Here is a 13,939-nt window from a genome sequence, read left to right on the forward strand (position 1 = left end):
AATTCCTGATGCGATACGCTTCTGTTTACATGTGCCGCTGAAATGTGCATTCTCGATCTCAAGCTACCCTTGTTTGGGGTATTGGATGCGATATGCCTTCCTAGCAAATTACCTCGTTTACATGAGATGCGATACGCTTGAAAGTTGATATGATACACTTCTGGCGTATTCATGTAAACGCCACTACTGTGCAGCCTCATGAACATTGAGCTTGTGCTTAGATGGCGTCTCGCAAGCGGAAAGCGCTTTCCCTTGAGGAAAAGCTGGACGCATTAAATGCAGTCGACAGGTAGCCAGCGCGGAAGAGAATCGACATTGCCAAGGACCTTGGTCTCCCACCCTCAACGCTTAACAGCATCGTCTCCAAGCATGCCGAGATAGAGGGGAATGCCGCGCTCTTCGGCCCGAAAGCAAAGCAGGCTCATGGCGCCAAGTATGGAAACCTCGACGAGGCTCTTCTTACCTGGTTCAAGCAAGCTCGCGCTGCCGGTGTCAACTTCGACGGCAGCATTTTGCGCAAGAAGGCGATGGACATAGCCGACAAACTGGCCATCACCGACTTTGCGGCGTCCAATGGCTGGATCGACCGTTTCCGGAAGAGGCACGACATTGCTTATAAGACGGTAAGCGGAGAATCAGCGACTGTCAACATGGAAGCAGTGGATGATTGGAAGGCCACCCTATCTGGAATAGTTAAAGGGTATGAGCCTCGTGATATTTACAATGCCGACGAAATGGGCCTCTTCTTTCGGGTGCAGCCATCCAAGTCATTAAGCCTGAAGGGCGAAGCATGCCACGGAGGCAAATGTAGCAAACAGCGACTGACTGTGCTCCTTTGCTGCAACATGGATGGCTCAGGCAAGCTCAAGCCATGGGTAATTGGCAAATACCGAAACCCACGGTGCGTGAAAAAACATTCGCCTGCTGCCATGTCACTACCGAAGCAACAGTCGTGCATGGATGACATGTTCTTTGTTCGAAGAATTTCTTCGGTACTTTGACAACAAGATGGGGGCCCAGTGCAGGAGTGTCATCCTATTTCTGGCCAATTGTGCTGCCCACCCGAGAGACCCGCCGTTTCTTCGGAACGTAAAGCTTGTGTTTTTACCACCAAATACAACAAGCCATTTGCAGCCGTTAGATGCCGGCGTCATAAAAAACTTGAAGCATTCTTACAGAAAGTGCATTGTCAAGCGTTGGCTCGCGCATATTGATCGCGGACAGCAGCCTGCGACCATTTCGGTGCTTGACGCTATGAACTACGTCGCATCAGCGTGGACTGCAGTGAGTGTGCAACTGCGCAGCACTGCTTCGCACGGTGTGGCTTTCGCGTGGATGCTGAGATGGAAGCTGCCACGGAAGCTGAAGAATTACAAACTGCCTCTTGTGAAGAAGAGCTAGATGAGGCAATGAATGCGCTGGATGCCATGGGAGTCGCATACGACGACTACGTCGCCGTGGATGCTGCCGTCGTGACGTCAGTGTGTCAGAGCATCGCCGAGATCGTTGAGAACTCGGTCGCGAGTGAAGCCATGGACCGCGATGATGACGAGGAGCACGAGCCGCATGATGCCGGGGAGTTGCCAGATCCTAGCTTTGGAGAAGCCGTCGCGGCTCTGGACCTCCTCCGCAGGTACATCGTACCTCATAGCAACGCTGACAGCAATGCGGCCTTCCAGGCTATTGAGAAACGTGTGGTGATTTCCTGCGAGTGGAAGGAACGGCAAGCCACCATTCTGGACTTCTTTAAGTCCTAAGCACACTCTGTGAAAATAAATTGTCTATAGTTGAAGCTGCACTTTCTTCATTCATTTTCGGAGCTTTCCTCACTGTTGCGTTTTCCCGGCTGTTACGTTTTTTCCCCCCGGTCCGGTGAAAAACGTATGAACGGGGTTCCACTGTATTTAGGCACAGTCAAGCGGCATCTAATTCAGATATTTTGCAGCAACCTACTAATTGTGTACTGTTCTTTTTCCGACTGATAAATAAACACGGCGAAATATGAAAAATACCACATGACTGCACTCCCACCCTCATCATAAAGCAGCTCCCTCGAATAAACTCCCTCTTAGTTAGCCAGAACGAAATAAAGGAAATAAAGAAAAAACATTGTGATCGAGCTAGTTCCTTATCTGCCGCGCGCCGGCTGAAGTAACATGTTGTGTTTGGTGTTAGAAGCAAGCTGTGATAGGTGTTGTCTTAGCGTAGATAAAGTGCATGGATGTTTTTTTCATTTTTTGACACTACACCTGTCACCACAAAAGCAAATTGACAATGTTAGTGCAAAGGTTTAAAGGTGCATTTTTTGTCCCAGTCGCCATGTCTTTCTCTAATGAGCCGAAGGAAAACATGATCCTTGCCTTGGGAGCGGCAAACGGCAACAAGGGGAAGGCCACAAATATATATCATGCATGGAACTGTGGCAGTAGACCAAACGCTTCGACTATCATCCGAAATTATGAGAACCTGAGACAAACCGGCAGCTTTCAGAAACAGTGGTTGAGGACTACATCTGAGTCCTAGCCTACGGACAGATGTCCTAGCATTCATGGCCTCAAACCCTCATGGCAGCTTGGGGGACATGGCCACCCAGCTACCAATTTCCAAATCATCAGTTTGGAGGATTCTAAATGACTTGGTCTTCCACACATACCACCTTAACCTGCACCAATACTTGGAAGATGGGGACCTGCAGAATCGTCTAGTTTTTCTCGAATTGGGTCCTCACAAAAGCCGATGAGTCACCGGACTTCTTGAGTAACATCGTGTGCACAGGTGAAACCAATTTTTGCAGTAACAGCCAGGTAAATTTGCATAATGCACAGTGTTGGAGTGACTCCAATTCACACTGAGTAAAGTGCACTCGACACAAGTACCAGTGGTTGTTCATTGTGTTGTTTGGAATTTACAGTGGTGCTATAATTGGTCCCATCTTCTTTGATCACATACTGACTAGACAGCGTTACGTGAACGAAATCCTGGAAGGTGTGGTGGATCAGTTTTTCAGCAAAGTCCTGCTGTCACGTCTTCCACTTGTGTGGTATCAGCAAGATGGGGTGCCAGCACACAGCAGCAGCTGAGCACGAGACTGGCTGGATGTGACTTTTCATGTGCAATAGATTGGAAGGTATGGGCCTGTAAATTGGCCGGCTAGGTCACCTGACTTCTCTCCACTCAATTTCTTTCTTTGGGGTTATGTAAAAGACTGTGTTACATGAACGAGATGGATGTCGGATGAGCTCAAGGCAAGGATAACGGATGTCTGCTGTAGAATTCCAGTGTTGGTCATCTAGAAAGCCGCAGAAGTTGTGATAAAGTGAACCCAGTACTGCGTAGCTGCAGAAGGAGACCTATTCAAACACGTCCTCTAGGCAGCATCTGTTGTTCAACAGCGCTTATGAATTCATTTTCATGAACGCTGCTTACAAAACAATTTCATGAAGGAAGATTACACCATCGATAGATTCCAGACTCTTGGTGGTGCTAGAGGACTCGGGCTGTGAAATTGGACTGTCCCCTGCTATGAGGTCTCGTGTTGGGAGCAATGGATGTCAATGCAAATGTCATTACACCATCGAGAGATTCCAGACTCTTGGTGGTGCTAGAGGACTCCAGCTGGGAAATTGAACTGTCCCCTGCTATGAGGTCTTGTGTTGGGAGCAATGGATGTGAATGCAAATGTCATCCACTCTTTGAAAAAACAAATAATAGCAAGCAACGTGCAGGACAACACTAGACTCGTTATTGAAGCAGCGGCTATCGCAGAAAGCAACTGCATTAGCAAGCCGTCCCTAGCATTGACTGCTAAAGAATTTGCGTTCCTGGAGTCTGTATGTGGGAGGCCACCTTAAGCCTTAGCACGGCCATGGTGCGCTCTTGTTTATGTGTGATCGCCATGTTGAGTTGCACAATTGTAACTGATTATGATCAAGTGCGCGAGAGTATATATACATACCTTTTTGCAATAAACACCAGTTGGAAGTTTACGCTTGTCTTTGTCGCCTTTTTAGTGTCCTGTGTTCACTCCTGCACTAGTCACTTCAGCATGGAATACCAAGTAGCCCGGTCTTGCACCCTGCTTCACCCTGTGCGCCCTGGTATGAACCCACCGTGGTCGTAGGTCACTGCGAACTGTGGGTAAGGGTCACAGCTCCGACTTTTAGGACTGCTGCAGAAGTGCTAGCGAATGACTGCCACTCCGCCGGCATGGTGCGATCCAGAGAGGGTTTCAAAAGATGAAGCGCCAATGGAGAGAGCACACCAATGAACAAACAACGACAGGACAAGGCACTACTTGCAACTATTTATTGAGGTCAAAAGCGGTTGAATATATAGCCATGGGGAGAGAGGGAAGGAAAAGAGAGACTGCTGAACATGTGAATGCGCAAGTGCAAGAACACAGAAAATGTATTGGAAGGGAATCACAAGATTAAAGAATATCTAAAACCTATCTAAGAACACACTTTCCATAAATATTCAGAGACGGGGTGCTAATCTGGTCCCCTCCAACAGTTCACGCGCCACAGTATCTTTGCTTTTAAACATGATTGTCGTATCATGAAGCCTTGCTTCACATGCTTATTTTCATTCCTGCAGGCCTTGCAATGAAGCGACAAGTTTGAGACATAACCATTTTTCAGCAAAAGCTTGTGCTGAATACTTCTGAAGTTTGGCCGATATACTTTTTTCTGCACTTCAGCGCTATGCGGTATAGCACCCCTTCTTCATACTTCACAAAAGGGTTTGTGTGTTTAATAAAATAATCTACTTTCTTAGAATCACCAGATCCAATCAGGTGGCACAAAGTAGCAAGTTTTCGGGGTGTTGAAAAAAATCACAGGTAGTTTGTATTTCACGGCGACGTGTTTAAGATTATGCACCACTTTGTGAGAATGCGGGATCACCACTTGTTTAGCTTTCTTTTCCAATATTTGACCTTCTTCATTGCTTCTTTTTCTTTTTTCACATTTTTCAACAATGCCTCCGAAACTGCACTCAAAACCAAAAAAAGAAAGCCAGCCTTCCTTAACTTCCCAATCTATTCATCAAAGCTTTCGTGTACCTTATGACAGCACAATTTTTTAAGGGCGAATTCAAGGCACATAGTGGCAATTGCATGTTTAACAGTCTTAGTGTATGTCGACTGATACGGCAACAGTTCCTTGCGGGCATGGGGTCTGTACATACAGCAGGCACCTTCTTCAGTAAGAGTTATTTCAATATCTAAAAACTGCAAGCTGTACATCCTATACATCTTCTGTGTTATCGCGCGTGCGCGAACTTTTGGGTAGCACCTCATACACACAATATTTTGAACCCTCCACACTTCAAGTTAACAGTTGCCAAGAGGTAGAAAAAAAAAAAAGTTGTTACTGTTTTCTGTGACGTCCACACTTGTGGACACTGCACCAAAAGAGCCTTAAAGGGACACTAAAGGCAAACACTAAGTCGACGTGGACTGTTTTAAATAGCATTCCAGAAACCTCGCAACGCTTGTTTCGTGCCAAGGGAAGACTTAGTTTACGAGAAAATTGCATGTGAAGGGTCTGAATTCCTTTTTTGAAATTCAAATATCCTGCTGGCACAAACGTGCCAGCTATGATGTGGTGATACACACGCAATAGTTGCTGGCATAGCTGTGTAATGTTAAGAAAATGAGAGGTGCCACATGTGTTAATCTCAACATTAGCCCTGTGCGTCATGCCTTGTTTACCCCATGTACATATTGCATGTAGTCTATTTGTCTGTAGAGGTGTGCTGAGTTAAAGCTAGCAGCATCCTTTTTCAGGATTTCAACCTACAAACAATAGCTTCCTGTTGCTAAGCCCCTTCAAGTCCCCTTTGGACTACTGAGCTCACATGACGATGTTCTCTGCTATATCCGCGATGCAGTTGCGCCATCTAATCACATCACCATCACCTCTTGTTCCCTTAAAGACCCCTGCTTGGGATATTATATAAGGAGAGGGGTAGTACATTACAGAATATACTAAAATTGGTCAGCATTAGTCATCTTATTCAGTAGACACAATGTGTATACTTGCAAATATAATACAAACACTGCTCAGTCACAGAGCACTAAGCCGCAATTTTGTATCGATTACTTTTCCTATGTTATTCCTTTTTGAGTTTTTCGCACATGGTCAGCAGTCAGAGTGACGCTCCGCCCACACTATCAGCCGGCCGTGAATGGTGGATGGTAAGAGTAGCATAGGATTGAGCGGAAGGCGTCGTCATAAAATTGCGGCCCTGTTTTTTCACACGTGCAGAGTATGATGCCTTGGCCAAGGTGATAGCGAAGCAGCCAGACAGGCGAGGCATGCTGTCTCAGCTCGAGTGCCTGGAGAAGGAGATCCACTCACTGCAGCAGTCACAGCAGGCACTGGACTCTCGCCTGGAGCATCGGCGGCGGCAGTTTCATGTGCTGCTCACATCCGTCTGCGAGCTGGGCCGCATCCTCAAGGGTGAGCTCGGGTTAAGGTTGCTTCATTCCGCATCCCAAGACGAAACTATGGTGCTTCCTTTATGGTGCGTGAAACTACGCACCATAAAGAATGTCACCAAAATATCAGTTGCTTCATTATGAGAGCAAAACTAATTTTTCTCTGGAAAATGTAAGTCCTTGCCGCAAAAATTGCATTTATTGATTGTTAGCCATTCTTAGATTTTGACAGGCCATTAAAAATGGTGCATTACTGAGAATTCCTTTTCTTTGAAAAACTGGTCTTCTGCAAAAGCTTTATATTTCTGTCAGCCAGATGCTCAAGGTCGTTAGTGTGAGAAAAAAATGTTTTTAAATGGATATATTGCACAGCAGTTCACACAGATGTCAATGAACTTGCAAAGAATTTGGTTTTGGCATATGTTTATTAGCCATGTTGATATTGAGGTGGTCCTGGTCCTTTGACATAGCCCGCATTTGTTAGCAAATTGTACTGTTTTTAAACTGATGAACTTTTATCAAAGCAGTTTTTGTTATTAGCAGCAAAAAAAATTGAAGTGGTTTCTCATTTATCTTGAAATTCACATGTTCTGTCTTCCCTGCAAAGCGTCTTGGCGGTGAAGACAAAATGCATGAATGCAAGCGTTTACGTACCGCTAGAGGGGAGTCTAAACTGCTTCTAAGTTCATTCCTTTGCCACTGAGCTGGCTACATGCCGGGATGCCTACAAGTTCCTTCAGTCAAGCAGAACTACACAATTACATGTATATATGTGATGTCATATCACTGTCTTCCTGCCTGCTTAATGTCTTCACGCGGGCCCGAGTAGTGCTTAGGCACTGATGCTTTGTATAACTGCTGGCGTCAAACATGTTAGAATTGTGCAGGATGCAATAATTAACAGAAATATTCCAATTATGATGACTAATTTATGAATGATTAATTTTATAAATCGGCACAATCTTGCTTGAACAACCCTGCTGAATGACGTTAGGCTTCTATGGCATCTCTTACCGTTAGGTTCCTGTGCGCACATAAGGTTCCATAGGTTCCATTCCTCGCGAGGAAAATGTGTGCACATAACGCCTTTAAGAGTCGTGCTGCTGCACCACAGTACACTACACGTTTTATTCACTGCCAGTCTAATAAACTGACACACAATGCAGGTGACGTCGCAATAGAAACCATGAAAACACTGACAAACGATTAGCAGAGCAACATACCAAACTCACCTTGACGAGGATCACGAACAAATACAATCCACCTATTCAGCAAACACATACACTCCTAGCTCATGCACAAGAGACACTTAAGTTGATTTTCTCCTAGACATTGTGCGCTTCCATGAATGGATGTTTCGGACTCCAAAATTTCGGACTTGATCGATATTCCGGACTTTTGAATGTACTGTCAGTCCCCCTAGAACTAATGCATTTTCACAACCAATTTCTTGTGTAATTTAGGCCCCAAATTCGATTTTCCAGACTAAATCGCTCATTCTGAACCACGCTACCCAATCTTGGGGGCCGCCATGTTGTATTTTCTGCTGGCTTGGCTTCTAGTGGCCCGCTCTATAGCCTCCAAGAATAAGACAAGAATAGAGCACAACATTCTCCGGTCTGGAGGCCATGCCCGCTTTTCCTTGGCTGACAAAATGCTCAAGGGGACGGCACTTTTTCTTGTTTATTTTGTTTTTTGGTCAGCACTATTCTCATGATCACTTAATGTAGGATCCATTTTTATTAATTTATTTATTTTAAAGTTTAGGTTGCTATTTACTTGTACTACGACTAGTACACACCTGCTGTGTCCACAGAGCAGGTGTGTCTCGGAGATGATGTTGCATCTTTGTGGCTGTTTGTGTGGCTTTGCATTTGTGTGATCAGCACCACCTCGTGTGCCTTCGCGAGAGCCAAGTGGTGGGAAAAAACGTGGCTCGTTTCTTTGATCTCTGTGGCGATCTCCAGCAACTGAGATTGCCAACGCGGTGACATTCTTCTCAGACTGTATGCGGAGACGACGTCACTCTTGCGCAGATCTAAGCAAATCTGATCGCCTTCAAGCATAGTATGAGGCAGGGCATTATTAGAGATTTTCGCCACTCTAAGCCTAATAAATTTTATTTTTTTTTGGCCGAACACATTTTTCGGACTGTTTAATCTTTCAGATAATTTTTTTAATCCCTGCAAGGTCTGGAAAATTAGTTGGTGACTATATTATTCATTCCGCCTAAATGCACCAGGACCCTGACATTCTCCTTGTTCGGGACAAACTACACTCTAGTTACACTCTACCTCGTATATGAATACACTCTAGTTATTCTGGCATTGCAGTGATATTCAAGAAGGTGAAGTACAAGATCAGTAATGCATTGAAGAAAAGCAACCAACAACACAATTTAATGTGCTGTCCCAAGAAGCTGAGCACATGCCAGAAACCTGCAAAGCTAGTTGTAACACACGTTTCACCTGTCACGATCGACGACACGCCACACGTTGTCCCGAAGTACCGCTTTATTTCCCGCGCGCCAACCTTCCGCGCCCGCAACACCTGCAACCACACTCCGATCTCTTTTCACTCTCTCCCCGCACACTTGCGCCGCTGTCCGCCCCGCACTCACGCCACCTGTTCACCGCTCAGTCAACTACTGTCAATCCCGCTCTTGGCCTCCGAGAACCGTGGCGCCTCGTCGTGGGTCTTGGGCTCGCTTGCCTGAGCCCTTGCACGTCACAACTCTCCCCCCCCTCGAATCGTGAAGCTGTGCTGGTAGGGAGAAGCCATGGCTCATGGTAGAGCATCAGCTGATCAGCGTGGGCGGTAGTTCGATGACATCCTGTAGCAGGATCGCTCAAAACAAAGTAATTGGCACCTAATCGTTTGACTACACAATAAGGTCCACTTCGCCGCGGTGCCAATTTCGCCGAAACGCCCTTGGCCGCATCACTCAAGGTATGTGAATCCAGGAGCACAAGGTCACCCTCTTTGATGGTTGTTGGCTGACGATTACGGTCGTAACAGGATTTCTGCACCTTCCAAGCAGCTGCCTGATGGGACCGAGCATACTGGAAGGCCTCTCCAAGGCACCGCTGGAGTTCTGCAGCAAGTGCATGGTGTGCTGCTTTCGGAGGCTCCGTGTCCCCTTTGTCGCTTGCAGGTTCCCATGGGGTGCGCAACTCGCGGCCGTAACACAACAATGCTGGAGTATATCCGGTGACGACGCTCTCGGCAGTACGCATGGCAAGGGTGATCTCAGGTATATGCCGGTCCCAGTCTTTGTGGTTGGAGCAGTATGCCCGTAGACATTGCTTAATTGTGCCATTGTGACGCTCCACCATTTGGCCAGCCGGCCGGTAAGGTACTGTGTGATGATCTTTGATGCCCCAGTGTTTAAAGAGGTTGTGCCATAGCGTGCTAACAAAGGGCTTGCCATTATCACTGGTGATGGCCACAGGTGTGCCATGGCGGCAGAAGACTTGCACCATGCACTCCAGTATTTTTGCACTTGTTGCTGCTCGTAGAGGGAAAAGCTCTGGGAACTTCGTAAATTTGTCAATAACTACCAGCAAGTATTTGTGGCCCCGAGGTGCAGATGGCAAGGGCCCGATAATGTCAACACTGAGCTCTTCCATGGGCGATGTTGCCCACTGACTGCTCATGAGGCCTTCTGGTTTTTTGCGCCGAGCTTTTGTGCGCTGACAGACAGCACAGCATCGCACATACTTTGATATGTCTGCTCGCATGCCCAGCCAGACGAATCGTGCGGCAATACGCCTCAGAGTTTTGAAAAATCCAGCATGGCTTGCAGTGGGATGGTCGTGGGCCACCTTCAGTGCCAGCTGCCGCAAGTGATTAGGTAACCACGCTATTTTCTGGTTGCCTCTTTGCTGAACCAGCAATCCGCTTGGCTGCAGTTCCATTGTTTCGGCCAGATCGCGAAAGAGGCGATGATCAGGGTCCGAGCTTGTTAGCTGAGTCCCTTAGACCACCGCCTTCAGCTTTAAGAGGCGGTCATCACGAGCCTGTTCTTGTACCAGCTGTGTTGTGTCACTCAGCAGGGAAGAGTCAACCTCCGAGGCCCCAGCTACTTCATCAAATGTAATTTTGCCTTCAGGTTCTGGAGCAGCAATGTAGTCTCATGTAGGTTGTCACTTGGGTTGTCTTCACACTGGAGAAGGGCTCTACTCAAGGCATCAGCGGGTATGTTTGCCAGCCCTCGTCTGTGCTTGATTCGGCAGTTGAAGCCCTGCAGCCGAAGAACCCAACGCTTGACCCTGGGTGAAGCTGGGTCGGTATTAAACATCCATGCCAGAGAGGAGTGGTCACAGTGTATCTCAAACTCCGTAAATTCAAGATATGCCCTGAACTTGTCCACTGCCCAAACCACTCCTGGACAGTATAATGGCTCTTGGCTGCTGTAAGGACTCTGCTAATGAAGGAAACTGGCTGCAGACCATCAGGGCCAGCCTGCAGTAGTACAGCTGCAATGCCAATGCCACTTGCATCTGTCTCCACCACAAAGGGCCGATTTAGATCTGGGAGGCTTATAACAGCATCCTGAGCTAAGGCCTGCTTGAGTGCAGTGAAAGCCTGTTCTTGGCGCTCCTCCCACTGCCATGGCTCGTTCTTCTTCAAAAGGTTGGTCAGTGAAAAGTGAGGGATGAAGCTTCTATAGTAGCCGGCAAGTCCCAGGAAGGCTTGCAGCTGCTTAACTGTACTGGGTCTTGGGTAATCCAGCACTGCACGCACCTTGTCCTCATCTGGTCTGCACTGCCCAGGGGAGATGATGTGACCTAAAAACTTGAGGGACTGACGGCAGACCTGTACTTTATCTGGATTAATCGTAAGGCCAGCACCCTCAATGCGTTGCAGCACTTCCCTTACATGTTCAACATGGTTCTCCAGTGTCTCTGAGTATACAAGAGCATCATCTAAAAATGCCATAGCAAAGTGGTGATTGATTCCCTGCAGCACCCGGTCCATTAGGGTTTGAAAAGTTGCTGGACCGCCTGCCACCCCGAAGGGCATCCTCGTAAATTCAAATGTACCTTGATGGCAAATGAAGGCCGTTTTAGCTATGTCAGCCTTGCAAACAGGAATTTGGAAAAACCCTTGGGAGAGATCAGAGCTGGAAAACCACATTGCTCGGCCCAACTGCGCTAGCAGCCAGCCTGTTCGAGGCATTGGGTAGGCAGGTACTCGGGTGCATGCATTTAACGGACGGTAGTCCACAGCGAGCCGGTAGCCTCCAGACTTCTTTGCAACGAGCACTGGGGCGCTAGTCCACGGGCTGGTGCTTCGTCTTATAAGGCCCTGTTCTAGGAGGTCATCCACACAGCCCTCGATGATCTTCTGCTTCTTTGCATTCACTGGACGTAGCTTGCACCTCACGGGCGCACTGTTGTCCCCCGTGTCAATGCGGTGCTGAGCCAGGGTGGTACATCCCGCAACTGTAGTAAACGGATGGCTAAAGTCATCGAGAACTTTACTCATGCTTGGGTGTAGTTCCCTGGTGCCAGCCTGATGCATGTTCTCTATGCCTGGAACTACAAGCACTTCTTCAAAGAGGCTGTGCAAGTGGTACGACTCTCCATCTTCTATTGCAAGTGCTGTCCATGGTAGAGTGTATAAGCGCGACGGACGAGGACGAAGAAATAAACAGATACACAGACACAGCGCTTCACTTTCAACTATATATTTTATTTTCGCACGCATCGATAAATATATACCGTGCGAGCGGAAACAAACGTGACAGCAAAAAAGAACATTGAGCGGTACATTTCGTTGAACCGGACACGTGTGCAAGGCAAGGGAAAAAAAGAGAAAAAAATATCTACTACAATTGTCACGAAGACAAACCAAGGAATCATATCTCCTTTTCCGAAAGTGATACCGAAGGCTTGCTTACGCACTTTTGCTGTAATTTTGCTATCTCGTATGCCTCTACAATCTTCCTCGTCATCCTGCTATGAGCCTTATACAGAACGAAAGTGAATGAGGTTACGGAACCGTAACCTCATTCACTAAAGTGTTGTCCCCTTTGTCTTTGACACATGAAGTCCCCATAGGCAATTTCATAAGGTTTTTAGACTTGGGTTTGTACTTTTATCCACAAATGACATGCTGGAGTTATCAGCCGAGAGGCAATAAGCCAGTCCTACCATTTCATTCTGCTCATTCAAAACTTGTAAAACGCGCAGTAGTGACATCGTGTTTCAACAATTCCTTGACGAAGTCATGTGACCACAAAATGGAAGCCAGTCTCAAAGAGCAGGCCAAGCGCCTGGCAGATTCTGGTTACCCGATGCGCATGCTAACTTCTGTCGCGGAGGGCTTAAGCAAAAAGTGCAAAAACGCGTCGAATGCAAGTAGTACCAATGCTAGAGCAAAGAAAGTTGCTGTGGTGCCATACATTCATTGCATTTCTCACAATCTCAGAAGAATAGCGGCGAAATCGGGAGTAGATGTAGTTTTCTCTGCCCCTGAGCGTCTACAGAAGCTATGCAAACAGGTTAACACAGAAAATAACAAAAGGCCCTCATGTTCTACCCAACACCGCCAACAATTTGTAACCTGTACTCATAACGTTGTCTATGCCATCCCACTTTCATGCGGAAATACGTATATTGGTCAAACCGGCAGATGCATCAACGAGAGATTAAGGGAGCATCAATACAATGTCAATAAGGTAATCTCGGGTCACTTGGGCATTCACTGCCGAGATTGTTCCTGCAAGCCCATGTTTGAAAGCACTTCCGTTCTGTATAAGGCTCATAGCAGGATGACGAGGGAGATTGTAGAGGCATACGAGATAGCAAAATTACAGCACAAGTGCGTAAGCAAGCCTTCGGTATCACTTTCGGAAAAGGAGATACGATTCCTTGGTTTGTCTTCGTGACAATTGTAGTAGATATTTTTTTCTCTTTTTTTCCCTTGCCTTGCACACGTGTCCGGTTCAACGAAATGTACCACTCAATGTTCTTTTTTGCTGTCACGTTTGTTTCCGCTCGCACGGGATATATTTATCGATGCGTGCGAAAATAAAATATATAGTTGAAAGTGAAGCGCTGTGTCTGTGTATCTGTTTCTTTCTTCGCCCTCGTCCGTCGCGCTTATACACTCTACCATGGATTCTAACCAACTAGCCCGCCAGCGTGTTTTAACCAAGTGCTGTCGCTGGGTCCTTTTCGCGCTTAGCAAATGGCACCATGCACTGTGGATCGGTTCCAATCGTCCACCCACCCAGCGATACATGTAAAGAGATGCCTGTTGCTGTTAAAAAATCTCTGCCCAGCACAATGTCCCGACACAAGTCTGGCACACACAGGAAGCGTTGATTGCGGCTGCTTGTGGCCCACTTTATTTTGCACTTGAGGGAAGTCGTTGACTGAGACCAGCCGGTTGCCAGGCGGAGTGCTTGTTCCTGTGTCTTGGGTTTGGCGCCCGCCTCGACCGCTACCCTTCTTCGCCCTCGTCCGTCGCGCTTATACACTCTACCAT

General features: G+C 47.1%; 1 protein-coding gene across 6 annotated transcripts in view; it reads left to right on the plus strand.

The window, feature by feature from the left end:
* thoc7 (THO complex 7) overlaps positions 1–13,939 on the plus strand; it is a 68,180-nt gene that overhangs the window by 39,309 nt on the left and 14,932 nt on the right. For all 6 annotated transcript variants that reach the window (XM_070538269.1, XM_070538268.1, XM_070538272.1 and 3 more), the window contains one exon: positions 6,270–6,464. In XM_070538269.1, the coding sequence (XP_070394370.1) occupies positions 6,270–6,464 (195 nt within the window). The remainder of the gene's footprint in view (positions 1–6,269; positions 6,465–13,939) is intronic.

The sequence above is a fragment of the Dermacentor albipictus genome, chromosome 5 (genome assembly GCF_038994185.2).
Source record: "Dermacentor albipictus isolate Rhodes 1998 colony chromosome 5, USDA_Dalb.pri_finalv2, whole genome shotgun sequence".
Taxonomy (NCBI): Eukaryota; Metazoa; Arthropoda; class Arachnida; order Ixodida; family Ixodidae; genus Dermacentor; species Dermacentor albipictus.